Raw genomic sequence first — 19,738 nt, forward strand, 5'->3', positions numbered from 1 at the left:
AAGGACAAGAACATTAAATTACGGGATAAAAAAAATCAATTTCCCCCTTAAAGGAGGAATACAAAAACATATTTTTTTCTTCTTTGCCCTAAACTCATTTTTCTCTCCTTTGAGGCACATGATTTTCTAGGTTAAGATAAAATATTAATCTAATAAAATATTAATTAAGATAAAATATTAAGTGCATGCACTCATCATGGTTCTAACGGATCTTTCAGAAAAATCTGAATTCCATTTCGTATCAATGATTGGTCAGATGCTCATATCAATCCATCAATGAAGCAATAAACATTTCTTATGTACCTATGATGTGCCAGGCACTGTTAGCTAATGGAGATACAAAGACAAAAAGTAAAGCGGACGGTCTCTGCCCTCAAGGAACTTACATTCTATTCATGAAGAAAATATAAAGGTATATCAGCCAATCCACAATTACTACATCCTGGGCATTATGCTAGGTACTGGAGATACAAGTACAATGAAGGAAACAATCCCTACTTAGAAAGAGCTCATATTCTAACGGGGGAGACAAGAAGTACATATACAAGTATATAGAAAACAAATAGATACAAATACATGAAAAGTAGTTTAGGGCAGCTAGGAGGCGCCATAGTGCACAGAGCACTGGGCTTGGAATCAGGAAGACTCATCTTCATGAGTTCAAATCCAGCCTCAGACAAACTGGATCATGAAGAGTCAGCCACAACTGAAATGACTCAACAAGAAAGTCTGGGAGAAAAAACATGGGCAGATGAGAGGATAAGGACAGGACAGGCTTCAGGTAGAGAGTGGAGCCAGGGCTGGGGCTTGAAGGAAGAAAGGAAGAGAAGGTTTCTGGGAGGCAGGGGAGGAGAGAGTGCCTTCTAACAGATACAAGAACATTTGGGGGAAAAGGCTCTTACAACTGTGGGGGGGGTGTCAGGAAAAGCTTCAAGAAGAAGCTGGCATTTGGGTTCAATATTGAGGGAAATTAAGGATTCTACGAGGCAGAGAGAAGGGGGAGAGAGGGAAAGACAAGACGTGGATTGTTACACGTGAGGAATAACCAGAAATCCAGTTTGGCCAGGCCACTGAATGCATGAAGGCTAGCAAGGCTGGCTGTGGCCAGGACGTAGAGGGATTTAAAGCTCAAACAAAGTAATTTATATCTGATCCCAAGAGTAATAAAAGCCACTGGAGTTTATGGTCAGACTTGCACTTTAGAAAAATCCCTGTGGCACCTGTGTAGAGGACAGACTGGAGTGGGGAGAGCCCTGAAGTTGGGAAACCAGACAGAAACAGCTACTGAAACAGTCCAGGCTGAAGGGGATGGTGGCATGTGAGTGCAGAGATGGGGACAGAGTCTAGAGATGGGATGGAGGAGCAAAGGAGATTTGGCAGTCAAGTAGGTATGTGGAATGAAGGGGGAGGGTGAGGAATTGAGGATGACACCTGAACTTCCAAACCTGAGTATCTGGAAGAAGGGCGATGCCCTCAACAGAAATAAAAATGTTTGAAACAGGGGAAAGAAAATCTTTCCCAAGCTAACAATTAGACAAAATAACTAAACGGAGAAGACCCTTCAGAAGCGTGATTTAAGATTAATTTTTTGTAAGATTCTTATCAGTCACAGAAACCACACTCCTTGTAAGTATGTTCAGCACCTATATCTGACGCAAGGCAGGGATGGAAAATGTGAGACTCACTCCCCAAGCTATGTACTTAGAAATCAACAGGAGTCTTGAATGGAAACATGATGTAATTTTATTGGACATGTCACTGAAGATAAAAATATACATGCGCGCACACATACACACACACACACACACACACACACACACACACACATATACGCAAATACATATACATATATTCTATGGCACAATTTAAAGATGGTGGAATGCTCGTCAAATTTTGCACAAGAAACATACAAGCTTGAAAAGTTTGCTCTGGTTTAATACATTTTTTGGAGTCTCAATATGGGGACAGATCGAAGCACTTGGGCTTCTGTGACTCCTTCCTAGCTAAATGACCCCCGACAAGGAGCTGAACCTCTCCAAAGCATAATTTGTAAAAATGAGGATACTATCTCTTGCCTCACAGGGTTATCGGGAAGTTCAAACCTAAAGATGTACCATCAAGGTCAGCTGTTGTTACTATGATTCTCACCTACCATCTGCTCTATCGAATCCACTCTTGCTTATAAATGTCTTTCCTGAAATGTGCAGCGTAGAACTGAATATCATATTCCATATGTGATCAAGGCTGAGTATCAAGAGACCATCCTCACCTCCCCAGTCCTGGTCAACAGAGCCTAAAGACTTAATCAATCTGGGGGACCATCTATGAAAAGCAATCATGGCAGAGAGATTGTTTATGATTCATTTTAGAAGTCTTTCTCCATGTTCTTCCTCTTAACCCAAAGACCACAACTGGAAGGGCATGATTTTAAAGATGGAACAGTGGTACAATTTAAAGTTGAAAAGAGTGTTTCTCTCTAAAAAAAACTGAGAAAACTAAGGTATACTGAGAAAGCTTTCATCCTATACTATATCATTTACGACACTACAGACTCTAGGAGTGTCCTGAGATTTTTTTAAATCCAGACCCATTATATTTCATAAATATAGGGAACTCCCCATCTACCAATATGATGGGCAATTGTTCTGCAACATAGAGTCTTAAAGAGTTGCCTAGGACACAGACAGTGATTTGTCCATTGTTACGCAGCCAGTAGCATCAGAGGTAAGACCCAAACCCAGGTCTTCTCAACTTCAAGGTCACTCCACTACACCAACCTGGCAAATGCCTTCTGCCAGTAAAATGGTCTCAGATATATTTTAAACACTCAATTATTCTCCCCGCTTTCAACCTTCCCAACATTGGCCCATCTACCTGGTATCTACGTACATGCACCCTCACTTTCCCCCCTGAAAATCCCCTACTTTTTTCTATTTTCACAGAAACCAAACTTAGATGCGCCTAATTATTCCCCTAGAAAAAAACAGTTTCCATAAAGTTCAATAAGACACTCATCTACACGCTTGCTATTATCCGCCATGCCCAAATTCAGTGTGCTTTTTCTCTTTACCTGCTTCATTGCAACTTTTCCATAGGCAAACTTGGGGGTTGATGGAGGAATAGGTCCTTCCGGTAGTTTTTCAAACTATGAACAGGAAAGGAAAAAAAAAACCTAGTTAAAACCCTAGCAGCAGCATGATAAATATAGTGACAGTGGTGTTTTTTAGAAGACATGCTAAAATGAAACACTCTTCTAAGAGAAGGCAGAAAACAAGTTTATTTCTAGCTCATTTCCTCTACAGAGTTCCAGATGCTGTACAAACTTCTTTGTAATAACAAACAATTCTAAGCAGAAGAGCAGAATTATGGTGGGAGAAATGGCTGCCACTAAAGCCAGAGAAAAGAAGGAAGAAAGGGAGGAAGTTATCAGATCTTCAAATACTTAATGGAGAGGTTAGACTAGATCAGGGGTGGGGAACCTGCAGCCTTGAGGCCAACAGGCAGCCCTCTAGGTCCTCAAGTGTGGCCTTTCCACTGAGTCCAGGTAAAGGGATTTGTTCTGTGAGGTTTGGATTCAGTCAAAGGGCCGCACTTGAGGACCTAGAGCGCCATGTGCAGCCTCAAGGCTGCAGGTTCCCCACCCCTGGACCAGATGGTCTCATAAGTCCCTTCCAGTTCTACTATGTTGGGATTCTTAAATTCAGAGTCTGAGGGGGCGAGTGGGAGAAATACAGAAGAAAAGGAAGCCCCGATTTGAATTCTGTTCTGCTCAAAGCTGAACTTGATCGAAAGCTGGTGCCACAGAATGACTTCATTTCCTGGCTCACCTTCCCCAACCTTCCCAATCACCAGATATAGAAGATTTAAGGTTCAGATTAAGGATGCTTAGCGGTATTAATGATGAATTTTTATTCACTTCAGCCTTGTCTGAACTAGGGATTATTATGTGTGATGAGTCAGAAGTCAAAGTGGATCTTGATTCAGTTCTAGGCCACTAACTTCCTAGTTCTGCTGCTTATGACCTCCATGACCTAGTGCAAAGATCAGCCTTGCTGATGTTGGAAAACGATGGCCCTTGACTCAAAGATGTATGAGGATCCCTTCTAGCTCTTTATGATCCTTCAGACTTACTGGCAAGTAGACAGATAAAGAACAACTTGATCAGAAAGCATAAAGCTCAAAGGACACTATTTAGGGCTTACAGGGACCTCAAAGGCCATCCAGCAGTCCAACCCCCTCATTTTATGCCACTTCCATACTTTCATGTCCCTGGGCACCTCCACATCATGGAACACACAAATATTGCTGCATATCAGCAAAATTCCCACCTCTCTGTGACCCATACTTATGATTTCATCTTTATAAGGTACTCCCAGTGTGGAAATTACCTTGTGGCAATGCAGATGAGAAAGTCAACTATGACTCAGAATCTTCGAGTCACTTAGGGCACTGGGAAATTAAGTGACTTGCCCAGGGTCACATTTATTAAGCACTTACTACGTGTTAGGCCCTGGGCTAGACAATGAAGTTTTAAAAGATAAAAATGAAATAATCCCTGTCCTCAAGAAGCTTACATTCTATAGAGACATGTACACATAGGTATTCACAAAATAAATACATGTGTCTCAAAAGTATTAGCTTAGTTTTAAGCAATTTAAGCAACATTTACAATTTTAATTTTAATTTAAAGCAGTTTAACAAAGTTTTAAGCTGCACTAGATTTTTGAGACACCTTTTGCAAAATAATTAGGAGGCAAGTTTGGTGGGGTTTTTTTTTTTTGGTAGGAGCTGGAGAAATCAGGAAAAGAAGGTGGTGTTTGCAATGACCTTGGAAGGAAATTAGGAATTCTAAGAGCTGGAGGTGAGGAGGAAGTACATTTTGGGAGACAGAGGAGGGGAGGCAGCCCGTACAAAGAGATTTGATGACAGTATGAAGATACCACATATATATAGCGCCTCAAAGTTTACACAGCATTTTACATTTTATCTCATTTGATACAATTATCACAACCCAGTGAGATAAGTGCCATGATTATCTCCATTTCATAGATGAGAAAATTGAGGCTAATAGGTTAAAATGACTTGCGCAGGGCCAAAAAACATCTAGTAAGGGTCTGGGATAGAAACTGGAATCTTCCAAGTTTCCAAGCTCAACACTGGCCAATCTGGCCAGAGAGCAGGGGAAGAGAATGAGAATAAGTTAATACCTAATAAAGCCTGAAAGGTACTATGTGCCAGCTCTCTGTCAGATACCTGCCCCTCATTGGTAAAGTGTTATGCTCCTTAGCCAACACATGATAAGAGGGCTTACGTTTCTAGCAGAAATGATGGGAGAGGACAGGGTAGGTTCAATGATAAGAGCAGCAGATCTTGTTTTGAATTTTACTTACAACCTGTGTGGCCTTGGGTAAATCAATTCCCTATTCTCTGGCCCTGAGTTTTCCAATTATAAGATGATGGAGTTGGATTAGACATACTGTAAGGTCTCTTGCAGTTCTGAATATGTAATCCTAGGGTCCTTTTGATTATATTCCCTACTCTTTGGGGGCAGACATAGGTGACTTGGAATTCAGGGCCCCTCATGACTGTCAGAATTTCCAGTACCAAAAAAATTTCAAAAGGGGGTCTTCTGAAACTTGATGAGCAGGAAGAACAGACAACTGTCACCAAATTCCTCATGAATTAAGACAGTTCTGTGCAGGAACCCCCCCTCTCCCCCCAGAAAAGGTTACCTACAATTAAAATGAAAACTGACAAAAAAAAAAGTCTCTTCCTACAATGTTCTTGAAGTATGCAGAGTAATCGTGAACCTCTGGCTGAAGTGTTAACCATGTCTAGTCAGATTTTTACCCACACCAAAGAGGACTCTTTACTAGCTAGGTGGCACCTTGAAATTTTCAAGCCAGAAAAGCTACCTGGAGTCATCACTGTTTAGTACCAGTAACCTGTCAAGCCACAAGATACTGACATCTCTCTCAGAGACAGAAAACTGGTAAGTGACATGGGCCTGTCTAAATTCTCATGGACTCCATTCTGGGCAGACCTCCCAATCACCCCAAGTAATTTACTGTTGACGTGGGAGGGAAGGAGCTCTAGACAGTTCAAGAATGACTGTTAATGCGTTATTAAATTCTATTTGCCTGAAAGACAGACCTCAAAGTACTTCCATTTTTACTATCCTAAATGCTTCCATGGAAGATGACAGGTCTTTTTTTTTTTAAACCTCATTTTACAGACTGGAAAAGTGAGAGGCACCAGCCAACTGCTCCAGATCCGTAAATTCTCCTCCCCTTATGCTTTTCCACGTGGCCAACGATTCAGTAGCATCACCATCACAGGTAATAATATATAATAACATTATAATAACATTAAGAAAATGAAAAATGGCATCATGAAGAGTTGAATATGACCGAAACGAGTCAACATCAAGGTATGAGAACGCCTGGGTTTCAGCTAAGAAGAGAATCAGCAGGGGATGAGGAAGGGGTTTAAAAGGAATTTTAATATAGGATAGGATTAAAACTAACTTAGAACTGAAAGCACTTCACAAACTAACTCTTTTTAAGCCTTACCATTTACCTCTCTTCATTCCATGTATATTGGAGCCAAACCAAAGCCACCTCCATGCATTTGCACAAGTTGTCCCCAGGCCTGGGAATGTCTTCTCCTCTTACCCACCACTCAGATTCTTTATCCTAAGATTTAGAGCTGAAGGGCCTTAGAGGCCATCGACACTAACCCTCTCGTTTTATAGAGAAAGAAACTGAAACACAGAGTTACTTGCCCAAAGGCACACAGCTAGTAAATGTCTGAGAAAGAATTTGAACCCAGGTCTTCACGATTTCAAGTGCAGCACTCTAACCACTACTCGGCACTACCTCATCTTCCAGGATCAGCTAAGATGTCACCTCCTCAAAGATACCCCTGATCCCTCTCCCCTCCCCCAGTGGTTAATTTGATTTCTCTCCTAAAAACAGCTTCCATCTATTTATCTGTGTAAATCTTGTATTCTCCCAAGGAAAATTAATAATAATAATTTATACAGAGCTTTAAGGCTTGCAAAGCACTTTATATTTGTTAACTCATTTGATTCTCACAACAATTCTTGCATATAGTAGGTGTTTAATAAGTGCAAGTTGAATCAAACTGAATTAATTCTTACCCAAACCAGAAATAGAGAAAGTCTGGGCAATATGGTATATGAAGGAAGAGAATGCTAAGGAGTCAGAAGACAGAGGCATTTACTATCTCCCAAAGTATCTGCCTCATTGCCAGAATTTATCTTCACATGCAGAAATAACGAGCTATTGTAAATTGGGAGGACTGTGCCTATATGATAGTTCACTTCAAAAACTCTTGGGCTAGGGGCAGCGAGGTGGCACCATGGATAGAGCACCGGACCCAGGATCAGGAATTCAAATCCGGCCTCCTTAGACACTCACTAGCTGTGTGACCCTGGGCAAGTCACTTAACCCTGACTGCCTGAAAAGAAAAGAAAAGAAAAGAAAAGAAAAGAAAAGAAAAGAAAAGAAAGAAAAGAAAAGAAAAGAAAAGAAAAGAAAAGAAAAGAAAAGAAAGAAAAGAAAAGGTCTTGGGGTATGGGCTTTAGTGGATAGCAAACTCAGTCTAAGTCACCATAATTGTGATCTAGAAGCTCAAAATATTTATTTATGGCTTCCTCTGGGCTGGACCAGTGGTTTCATTGGTGTGTAGGTACGGAACTCCTGCAGAGGCACGGGGTTGGGGAGGAGGTGTAGACTGAGAGATTAAGTCACTTGCCCAGGGTTACGTGGTCAGGACGCATCAGATCCACTCTGGGCTACAATCTAATAATAACAGCTAAAAATAGCTAAGATTTATAGAACACACACTATGTGCCAGGCACTGGGCTAATTGCTCTACAATTTTTACCCCATTTGATCCTCACAACAACCCTGGGAGGCAGGCCCTATTATTATCCTTACTTTACAGATGAAGAAACTGAGGCAAACACAGATCACATAACTTGCCCATGGTCACAATCTTAATGTTACATTAAAAGAAGTACAGTAGGCAGAACAAAAGAAATAATATTCCCACTGTATTCTGCCCTGCTTACAGCAACCAATCAACAAGCATTTATTAAGCACCTGCTGTGTGCTGGGTAGGAATGGCTCAGAGGAGGAATAAAACAGAGTTCTTTGGTTTTAGTTAGATTGAGGGGAAAAGAGAAGGCTCAAAGAACAGATAGGACCACTCCCCACGGATGGAGATGATAATGATAATGGATGAACAAAAAAAAGGCAAATGACTCAATTTTGATCTTTCTTATTTTCTCCTCAATCAAGGGGAATGACTGTTGGCCTCAAAAGAACAGAACAAAGACATAAATAAACACATGGTAAAAGACCATGAGGCTACCCTGATTAATTCAAGTCCATGGTACTAGAAAGAAGTCAAGTCTACACAAAGAACGGGAGGGCCTGAATTGGCCTCAGGCTCTCCATCTATCTAATGAGGAGGTAGAAGAGAACATCGCTAACATGTTTCCAATTTTAGAGCTTATGTGCCTACAAACTAACAATTCTCACACCCTCAAATAACTCAATGGGGCCTCCATAAACCAGGTCAAATCCCTTCCAGTATACCATGTTCTCCACAAGGGTCAGAAAGTCTTTCAAACAAAACAGCTCCGGAAGCTCTGTAACTAACACAAATTAAGAGGCATGAATAAGCACCTCATTCAAATTATTTTGCCTCGGTTGAGCTGCTTTTGCTGGAAATTGCTAGAGGGGCCAACCCCCACCCCCAAAAAGAGACTCCTCCAGCTCAGGGGTGAGGATGGAGACATCACAACAATGCTGACTGTCTGGAGAGCTTTCTTCCATTTATGGAGAAAGGGGCCAGAGACTCTAAGAATTCAGGCAGCTCATCAGAAAGGTTAGAAAGCAGCAGAGGCAAGAGGCCCAGGCAGATTTTGATGCCGAGTAGTCGCAGAGGCTGAACACAAACTAGCAAGAAAGATGGCGATCTCTGACTCCAAGCTAATAGTTTCAGAATAGGCTGGTAAGGGAAAAACTAATAATTGATGAGAGAGAGACAGAAAATTAAATATTTATCCCCTTCAAAGTTAATGGTTGGAGGCAGTGGGGTCCAGGGGAAAGAAGCACTGGCTTGGAAGTCGGAGGTCCTGAGTTCTAGTCTCACTCCTGATGCTTACTCTCTGTGTAAATTCGGGCAACTGACTTGTAATTGACTTAGGGTAACTTACCCTAAGTCAATTAATCTCTTTGGACCTCTTGGACTAAATGACTTCTGAGGTTTCCGCCAGGGCTAATCTATGATTAAAATGCTAAATCTGACTGCTTTGATATAAAGATTAGATTATCTGATTCTATTATCTTTAACTTGGATGTGTGATAGAGGCCTTCTCTACCTGAGACTATTTCTATTTTAACAATAATAAGAAGAACAACAACAACAATTCAAATCTGGCCCCAGACACTTACTAGCCAGCTGTGTGACCCTGGGCAAGTCACTTTGCCCAACTGCTGCCTCCCCCCGCCAAAAATGACTAAGAACAATAGTTAACATTTACATAGCACTCGCTATGAGCCAGAGGTTCAGAGAGGCAGATTTTGGCCCCATCTAAGGAAACAAAGACCCAAACAGAACTGTTCGAAAATGCAATGAGCAGCTATCTAGGGGAAGGAGTGAGCTCTACATTGCTGGAGAGCTTTAGGCAGATGCTACAAGGGAAGGATCACTTGGCAGGAATGACAGAGGAGACAGTTATGCTTCAGGTCAGGCTTAGATTAGTGTGGAAGTTCTTTATCTGGATCCCAGAGAACTCTAAGAGGTCTGTGACCTTGGATAGAAAACTCCAAGAGGATATCCATGGATAGATTTCTGGGGGTCTGGGAGCTTGGATGGAAAAAAAATTACTTTTATTTTCACTAAACTCTAAAATTCAGCATATAATAAAAACACATATTATTCTGAAAAGGGGTCCAGAGGCATCAGACTGCCAAAGGGTCAGACGGTTCTTTCTAGCTCCAAAATGTCAAGACTACTCATCCCTGCATCCTCTGAACACGCACTAATGCATTAAACCAGAGGTTTAACAACTGTTTGTCTCCTGGCACCAAATAGGTGGACCAGGTGCCCATCTGCTCTGCCTGTCCAGAAGGAGCTGCTTTTGCAGCTACAAACCATTCACCCCACCCCTTCCTCACCTTTGCAAAGAGCAGAGCCCACGCAGCTCAGTAAAAACAAGTGGGAGGGGCTCTCTACCTTATCAGATTCTGAAGTGGTAAGGGGAGGCAGGGAAGGGTGGTGACCAGAACTCACAGGAGTTCCAAGTATCTATGCAGGAAAACAAAGACAGGTGTGCAGAAGGAATTCCCTGCATGTGACTCAGGAACCAGGATCCCTGGAAAGAGAACGTCCCCAGCAACATCCCCCGTCCTGAAACGGCAGGACAGGGAAGAAATTCAGGCCATATTCTATGTAGGACAGCAGGTCCTAAATCTGATCTGTCCCATCATCCATGGGACATCTGACTGTAAAATCTAAATACTATTCTCTTAATATTTCTTCATGGAAAATAGATGGGTTCTTAATTTTCTGTGTGCCCTCCTTTGGTAACTGGGTAAAGCCTCTGGACACCTTTCTCAGACTGTTTTTAAATGCGAATCTAGAATCAAGAGGACCTGAGTACAAATCCAGCCTCAGACACTTGACACTTACTAGTTGTGTGACCCTGGGCAAGTCACTTAACCCTGACTGCCTCACCCCAAAAAAAAAAAGTTTTAAAATATATAAAATAAAATAACAGAGTTACAAATGAAACCAATTCTATTGTAACATAGTTATTAAAATATTTTTCAAAACAAGTTTATAGACCCCACCCCCGGTTATAGAAGGATCACTGGTCAATAGAGGAATGTTGGGGTCCAAGGCTGTATAACTTTTAAAAAGTCACTGAACCTCTGGTCTCAAAGTGACATAGAAAAAAAGGTGATTAATTTAATGAAAAATATTTTTAAAAACTCAAAGTAAAGGTTGTACATGACATTAAAAACTCAAGACAATTTTCTTTTAAAAACACACATGTGCCTTCCCTATCTACAAGTGGAAAATCTTTGTACTACAAGTTTATTTCAAAACTCAAGTGACTACTTATGATGAAAAATGCTATCCACCTCCAGAGAAAGAACTGATGGAGTCTGAATACAGATTAAAACATGCTTTTTTAAACTTTCTTTATTATTCTTGGGGATTTTTTGGCCTGTGTTTTCTTTTTCAACAAGGCTAATATGTAAACGTTTTGCATGACTGCACATGCACAATCTATATCAAATTGCTTTCCTTCTCAAGGAGGAGGTGGGGAAGGAGGGAGGGAGAGAACTTAACTCAAATTTTTAAAAAACAAATGTTAAAAATTTTTGTTTCTATGTAATTGAGAAAAAAAAATTTTTTTTAAACTCAAGTGACTGAGCAGAAAGACTGCGGATTTGTAAAAAGCCACAGCAGAGACAGGAAACCCCACCTGGGAGGCTCAGGTCACGCTGTCAGAGGCAGGCATCAATGCCTGGCCAGCATCTGTCCAAGGCACAGGAATGCAGAGTAAATCTCAAGGATGACTTGGCTTTGACCATCAAAGGAAAATAATATTCCCTCTGGACTTGAACCAAATCACATGTGCAAAACATCTCCATCTTTGGAGCAGGTAGGAATCACAAAAAATCATCTAGTCATTTTATAGACAGCTAGGTGACAGAGCAAATAGAGCGCTGAACCTAAAGTGAGGAAGGCCTGAATTAACCACTCTGGGCCTCAGTTTCCTCATTTGTAAAATGAGGATAATATCACCTACCTCCCAGGGTTGTTGTGAGGAGCAAGTAAGACAGCACTTGCAAAGCACTTTGCAAACCTTCAGTTACTCATCACCATCATTATTATTATGAGCACTCCTTCTGACTCTAAATCCTATGAGCCTTTCATCTTATATCAGACCTTCAAGGCCTGAATCCTTATACAAAACACTCACCTTTCCAATAGCTTCCCTCAGAGCAAAGTACTTCTCAGTGAGGTCTCCCGCTTCACTCAATGGGGCATCGTAGTCATAACTCGTAGGTTGTGGTGCATAAGGTGTATTGGCTCCTAAGAAGTAAAAAAGTAACAATTTTTAATAGTTGAAACAATGAGAAGAGGTTCAAGGAAAGGCAATCATTTTGGCATACAGCTGAGCCAAGCAAGTGTTCTTTTTTTTTGCTAGGCAATCGGGGTTAAGTGACTTGCCAGGGTCACACAGCTAGTAAATGCTGTGTGTTGCATGTCTGAGACCAGATTTGAACTCAGGTCCTCCTGACTCCAAGGCCGGAGCTCTATCCACTGTGCCACCTAGCTGCCCCCTAAGCAACTGTTCTTGAATGACTATGAGATGTGAGGCCCTTGAGGGGCCAGGAGTGCTGTCTTCAAGCATTTAAAGGACTATTTAGTCGGAAAGTGGAAGTAGGATTGATTGTTCTTCTCTGGGAAAACTTGTATGAACTGATAGAGTGTAGCAGGCAGAACCAGGAGAAAGAAATCCACAATGATGACAACATAAATGGAAAAAGTGAAAACAAAACAACTGAAACCAAAGACTATAAAATTATAAGGACCAAACTAGACCCCCCAAAAATATAAGAAACCAACTGCATAGAACATCATACTCTGCCCCTAATAGAATGTAAGGTTCTAAAGGGTAGGGAAGAGGTGAAACTGAGTAGCTACAAATGTAAAGTCCTACACTTTTAGGCTCAAAAAAACAAGAGAACACAGGAGATGTAGCTTAAGGACAGTTCAGGTTAAAAAAAAAAGGCAAATTTTTGAAGCAGCTACTAAAAAAAGCTAATATGATTTTTTTTAAAAGGTAACAAATTGGAAATCCAGTCCCATTTTACTATATTCCAGATAGAACACATCTAGAGTAACGTTCATATTTATAGGTGCCACCACGAAATTGGAAGATGACAAGGATGGTGATGAATGTGTGTCAAATGATAAATGTTTATTAGCTTTGTAAAAAGATGATTTGTGGGAGATTGAGAGCTATTTCCTAAAGTCTTAGAGGTGGATGAGGGATTAGACATGTTCAATGTCACTCCAAAAACCAGAATTAGAACAAAAGGGTTAAAAGCTACTGGAAGGCAGATTTGTTCTTCATATAAAGGGGCAATTTTCCAACAATTAGAGCTCTCCAGACCTAGAATTGGCTGCCCTGAAAACTCTATCACCCCATATTATTCAACCATGGGCTGAATGGTCGCCATTTAGGAATGGCGTTGAGGGTATTCCTCCTTAAAAGGATGACAGGTTAGACTGGACAATCTCTGAAGGGTCTATGACCTAGAGACACTGTCCTCCTAATAATTCTAATCCCTGGGGAAAAGAGTCACTCAATATATACTCTGGGTGACTTTCCCTATGCCCCACAAAAAGGGGACAACTACAATTTCCCTAGAATTTTTGCCTTCTTAAGTAACCTAAATGAGGCTAAACAACGAACTAGATATTTACAAGTTATACCATCTCTGTTGCCTGACTGGGGCTTAAAGTGAAGATAGAAACTAGCATTAAGGCTGAGTGAGAGTTTTTATTCTGGACCATATACTTCAAGCCCAGTGCCTGGAACACAGTAAGTACTTAATAAAATTTTTTTGCATTTATTCATTTATTAACACACTTGAAAATGCTTCTGGATATGTGAAACAGAGGCTAAAAATAAAGCCTTTCTCTAAACCCATTATTTCATGATTTTCCAGTACAACTCAACTGGACAATATTTATTAAGTACCTACTGTGTACAGCTTGGTGGGGGGAGGGGAGGGAGCTAAAGTTTAGGTAAAACATAGTAAAATAAGCTCCGTGAGAACATGAAACACCTTGAAGACAAAAGAACTAGTGCCTTCAGAGGACTGGTGCTTAAGTAGCCATTTCAACACTCAGTAGACAGATGTAGAGCTACAGATGTGGAATAAGGCCTCTCAACTTGTTGTCTGGTTGTTTTCAGTTGTGTTTGATTCCTTGTGACCTCATTTGGGGTTTTCTTGACAATGATACAGTGGTTTGCCATTTCCTTCTCCAGCTCATTTTACAGATGAGGAAACGAGGAGGAAACAGGGTGAAGTGACTTGCCTGCAGTCACACAGCTCATAAGTCTGAGGCTGGAGTTGAACTCATGAAAATGAGTCCTCCTGTTTCTAGGCCTGGAACTCTATTCACTGGACCACCTAGATGCTCATGTAGTAATTTATTTTTACTTGATTTTGCTTATTTGTTAAGACGAATGATTTGAGCAATAGGGGGCAGAATTAAGAAATTTAAAATATATGAGCATCACAAATTAAAAAATTAAAGACTACTGAAATACCTGGATCCTCTCTCCCTCCTTCATACTACCCCATTCTAGAAGACTTCAATGGCTTTATCATCTTCATTAGTACAAGAGACTTGCTTTACCCATGCAGATCACAACCCAAAGCCCAACTACCAAGAAAAATGGTGGCAAATAGATGTTTACCATCTAAGGGAGGGGTAAAGGAAGGAAGGCAGGGATAGAATTTGGAACTCAAAACTTAAAAAAAAAAAGAATGTTAAAATTGTTTTTTACATGTAATTTGGGAAAAAAAGAAAATGTTACAAAAAAAAAAAAGAAAATGGTGGCAGATTTCAGTTTCCCTGTTATTGCAAGAAGAGAGGGGAGACACAGTTATCATTGACCTCTTTGGTTCAGACTAGGTGGGACTAATAAGTAGGAGGAGGTGATCAAAGGCAATTATAACCCTGAAACTATTGTCAACATGACTAACTTCTTCACTGACTTAACATTCTTGCTATTCTTCTCACACGGTACTTCATCTCCACTCTTTATGCATTTGTACTGGTTGTCTCCCGCACCTGGAACATACTCTCTTTTCACCTCCACCTCACAGAGTGAATAAGTTGCAGTAAGATTTTTATACAGATTTTTTTCCTTTTCCCCAACTCCACCAAAAACAAATAATTGAGCTCTTTCAAAAAAAAAAAAGGTAGGTGCTACTGTAATTCCCACTTCATTTTACAGATCAGGAAACTGAGGTTGAAAGCAGTTAAGTGTATTTATTGCCCACAGACATAAGTGTCTGAGTCAGGATTCAAACTTGGGTCTTCTTGACATCAGGTCCACCATTCTATTCACTGCTTTCCTTTCAACCATAAGTGATAAGAATCCAGTGTTGTACACAGATTACATCAAAGCTGTGAACAGTGCCAAAACCTTCATGTTGTTATTTTCACCCTTGAGCTTACTAGAGGTCTATGAGCAGTATTATTTAAATTTTACAACTTCTCCCTTTCTTTGCCCAACCAGTAAGCTGGTGATTCATGTATCTACTCTCATACTGAAAAAAAAGAAAAAGAAAAACCACAGAAGTAACTTCACCAGCCCTGGAGCCATTTAGAATTGGCTGGCATGAATCTGAGACTTAGAAGGTTGAGACCCATTTTATCAAGAAGAACTCTTCGCTAAATGAAGTCAAACTTGAAGATCTGGAAAGTCAGAATAACAGAGAAAGGAAGGGTGGGGCACAGAAGGAGGGGTGACCTCCCCCCCAAAAAAGAAGAAAACACAAAAGGACCAGTTGTCTTTGGAAAAAGCAATGAAATTAGGAGAATTCTTCAGTCGCTCCTTCAAATACAAAGACAGCAGCGAATTATATTAAACAAAAGCAACAAAAGGAATGCAATTCATAGAATTGAGTAAATATAATTGGCTGCAACACTCAGATTTTAAAAGAAAACTAAAGATGAAAATCCCATAGATCAAATGAGCTCTTACCATTCCAGAAGCCAAAATTGGTCCCACCTATAAACATGTACCTAAAATGAAAAAGAGAGCTGTCAGAGCTCTGCTGAATGAAAAGAAGTCCTTAGTACTTCAGGAAAGAGACTCTTTGTGGACTTCGATTTCGGCAAAGTTGAAGGGCAAAAGATAAAGCCACAAAGATTAACTGCTCCCCTAGATAAGGTCACCATGGTGCCACAGAAAAATGCAATTAAGAAAAAAAGATTCAACGGCAACCAACAAAATTAAATATTTAAAGTATTGCTTTAATTCAGAACCCAAGAAATTTAAGCAGAAAAAAATCAGACAGCCCTAAATGGAGAACTATTCAACTCACTAAGTATTTATTATACGTGCCAGGCACTGCCAACACACATTACAATGGTGGGATTTGATCCCAGGGCTTCCACTAAGGCATACTATTTCTCATTTACTTATATGTCTCTATTTTTTGCCTTTCAAAGAGATCTCATGTAAGGAACTAGGCCTAAATTGGCCCATATTCTAATCAATATAATACAATATAACAAAGAGCTGGATAATTTACAGCCACAAAAAAAAAATCAATTTAGTGTTCATTGTATTCCTCCAAAAAAGAGTTGCTTATGTTCCTTGAAAAATAAATGAAAACAAAAATTCTTTCTCCAAGTTCACTTACAGGTTAACATTAGCACCACGGGAAAGCATGTCTGTCAGAGTGGTGACAATAGCTTTGCTGCTGACTGTCTGGTGAGCTTCACCCCAGTGGTCTAACCATCCAGTGTAAAACTCTGAATTGACCTACAAAAAGAAGAAGGGTAAAGGGGCTGTGAATGAACAAGGGAGAATCTCACTGGTATCATTTACCACTATAGAATAGAAGCGTGTTATATGTAGTACCACTTTCAAAAAAGTTGAAGAATGACATCATATAATATCTTCTCATGGTGTTACAAAAAGTTAGACTTGAAACTCTCCCCTCTTTGCAGGTGGGAGACTATGAGTGTAGAACATTGTCAATATTGTCAGATTTTAATTATTTGTGGTGTAGTTTAGCTGAAATGCTTTTTCTTTTTAATTCTTTGTTATTAGGGATGTTCTCTGCATGCAAGAGGGGATGGGAAATTAAGATGCTATAAAAATAAATATATTTTTTTAAAAAACAGGTATGTTGGGGGGAAGAATGTTAGAGCCACAAGGCATCAGGCTTTATGGAGTTTGGTTTTTCTTTTGTTGTTGTGAAGGCTAGAGAGTTACAGAAGATGTTGAGTATATTTTTGAGTAGGTATGTATGGGTTGGACTACACAGCCTCTTAAGGTTAAAATTCTGGGATTCTTTGTCATACATGTTTCATACATACATCACATATGTTTCACTGACCCTACAACAATAATTTGTTTGGGGCCCATCCTGTACTAACCTGAAAGAAACTAACAAAGCTTACCAAGGGTCCTCTGGGCTCAATCGTCCTCTGGATCAGAAAGCCATTTGTAACATTGCCACCTGCATGTAGGAGATTAAAAATAAAACATATTTTTAAAAAAGAGATCATGGGCATTCATGAGAAATTAGGGGAAAAAAAAGAATGTAAAAAGAATTAGGACACTGAGGGGTCTCCCCAGCCCCACCCCAGAATGCCCTGTCTACATCTATCCAAATAGCCAATCTGTCCTTCAAGGTACAATCCCTGGCACATGGTAGGCACTTAATAAATGTATAAAGAATTGCATTCAATTGAAATCATACAGTTTGTCTACGAAACTTTCCCTGATCGTCCCTGAGCATAAACAGGCTCCTTTATTTTGGACTTTGATAGCAAATCCACTGTATTTATTTCTTCTCTTCCTGGAAGACTCCAGAGCTGAAGATGACTTTGCCTTGACTCCTATGATATCTATAATCTACCTGGATCTTAATATAAGCAATTAGGTAGCACAAATAAAGCTCACTGGTTTTGCCCTCCAAGACCCAAGTTCAAATCCTTCTTCGGACACTATCTGTGTGACCTGTGTCACTTAGCTTTTCTTTGTTTCTTCACCTCAAAATGAGGGTAATAATAGAACCTACGTCACAGAGTCGGTCTGAGTACCAAATCACTTTATATATATAATTTTATGTTAATATAAATATTTTATTAATTTATATTGTATTACATCAATATAATTTATAATACAGTATGTTATACTATATAGTATGTTATACTATATAGTATGTTATACTATATATTATATATTATATATAAGTTTATTCTATAATACATGTGATAGTTATTATATGTATGTATATATACATATGTGTATATATAATATATATATAAAATACTGTATATATTTGTAATATGTCACTTTATGTTAATATTATACACATACAATATAAAAATACACATACATGCATACACATACACAAGTGCTTTGCAAGCTTTAAATTGCTACATAAACGTTTAGCTATTGTTATTATTATTATACAGAAGTATAGCATAGAGAACTGACCAAGGAGCTGGGAAGACCTGAGTTCAAGGCCTGCTTTTGACTCACACTGATTCTGTGACCCTGGGCAAGTCACAAATCTTCAGTGCTATGGGCAACTCTAAGACTCTTACTTAGGGAATTACCCATCTGTACTGGTAGAGAGGGGGCATTTCTTCATTGGGGACCTCCCTGTGGTCCAGTCTCTATCCTACTATAAATTCTTCATGCTCATCTGTCTTGCCCATCCAACCAGACTGTAGGCCTGTTGAAAGCAGGGGTTATATTCTAATCCTAGAGCCAGGACCAGGGGATTATTTATAACATTGGAGGTGGCAGGGACCTTGTAGGCCTCTACATCCAGACCCTACATTGTACAGATGAGGAATACAAGACCTACAGAGCTTGAGTGACTTGAGGAAGGGTAAAGCCAGGGGAAGTGGAAAGATCTTTTCCAGCTGGAAATCAACAATCCTACAATCTCTGATCTTCTATGCTTCTGGGAACCAACATCTGTATGTGTTAGCATACTTTGTAATTGACCATGCCACACCCTCAAATCTGTTTCTGCTTCCCCTGAGATGTCCTTTGACTCTATAGAGAAGGATGCTATAAAAAGGCAGTGCTGTCCACTCTTAACAGGAGAGGCCAATCATCCCTGCCAGCAGAAAGGACTTGCATTTCCTTGTCAGGGGAAGGAGGTATCTCCTAGAGCAGAGAGGAAATCAGCATTACCACTTCCTATGCAACTGACTAGCTGTGGGGATGCATGATCTAAACAAATTCTCCTCCTAAGTATTTTTTATAATAAGACAATGCTTAAAGATCGAATTAATATAAAACCTCAAAAAAAGCAAATGTATTCAATGTGGCTTTCAACGTGAAATATCAGGATACTCTTTGGGACATCTTTGAGACAGTAAAATACATTTACATGTATGTGTGTATATATATCTATATATGTATATATATTTTTTGCAACATGAACACAAGGCCTTAGAAATGAAATCTTAGAAATGTCACTGACAGTCAGTTACTCTGTCCTGTAAATTCTGCTGTGGGTTCACGGTCCCATCTATATAGCTTTGCTTTCAGAAGCATTCGTGACTGACACAGCATTCATCGGTCACTCAACAGAATGTTTTTCAAAGCAAGGACCAGGCATTGCGACAGATGACAGAGGAAGAGCCAGATGACGTCTGTCAAGTCAAAGAGCTGATGATCGCATGACTAAGGTCAAACTGAGGAGTCTGGTAACTTCCTGCTTATGTCAGCCGCAGCATCACTGGCCTCCTTCAAAGCTGACTTGACTAAAGTTCCTCTTCTGCAGGAGGCTAAGCCCAATCCCTCAGCTTGCTGTTCTTTCTAGCTCCCAGGAAACTGCCTTATTTTCACCTGATATATATTTCAGGTATACTCATGTTGCTTCTTTATTTATTTTTT

General features: G+C 40.0%; 1 protein-coding gene across 3 annotated transcripts in view; it reads right to left on the minus strand.

The window, feature by feature from the left end:
* The window catches only part of GLB1 (galactosidase beta 1), a 78,634-nt gene that overhangs the window by 24,339 nt on the left and 34,557 nt on the right, over window positions 1-19,738 (minus strand). For all 3 annotated transcript variants that reach the window (XM_078151757.1, XM_020987397.2, XM_078151759.1), the window contains 5 exons: window positions 17,275-17,333; window positions 16,509-16,630; window positions 15,845-15,885; window positions 12,032-12,144; window positions 3,071-3,145 (listed from right to left, as the gene is read on the minus strand). In XM_078151757.1, coding sequence (XP_078007883.1) covers window positions 3,071-3,145; window positions 12,032-12,144; window positions 15,845-15,885; window positions 16,509-16,630; window positions 17,275-17,333 — 410 coding nt within the window. The remainder of the gene's footprint in view (window positions 1-3,070; window positions 3,146-12,031; window positions 12,145-15,844; window positions 15,886-16,508; window positions 16,631-17,274; window positions 17,334-19,738) is intronic.

Source organism: Phascolarctos cinereus, unplaced genomic scaffold (genome assembly GCF_003287225.1).
Source record: "Phascolarctos cinereus isolate Bilbo 61053 unplaced genomic scaffold, phaCin_HiC Scaffold_1;HRSCAF=81, whole genome shotgun sequence".
Lineage (NCBI taxonomy): Eukaryota > Metazoa > Chordata > Mammalia > Diprotodontia > Phascolarctidae > Phascolarctos > Phascolarctos cinereus.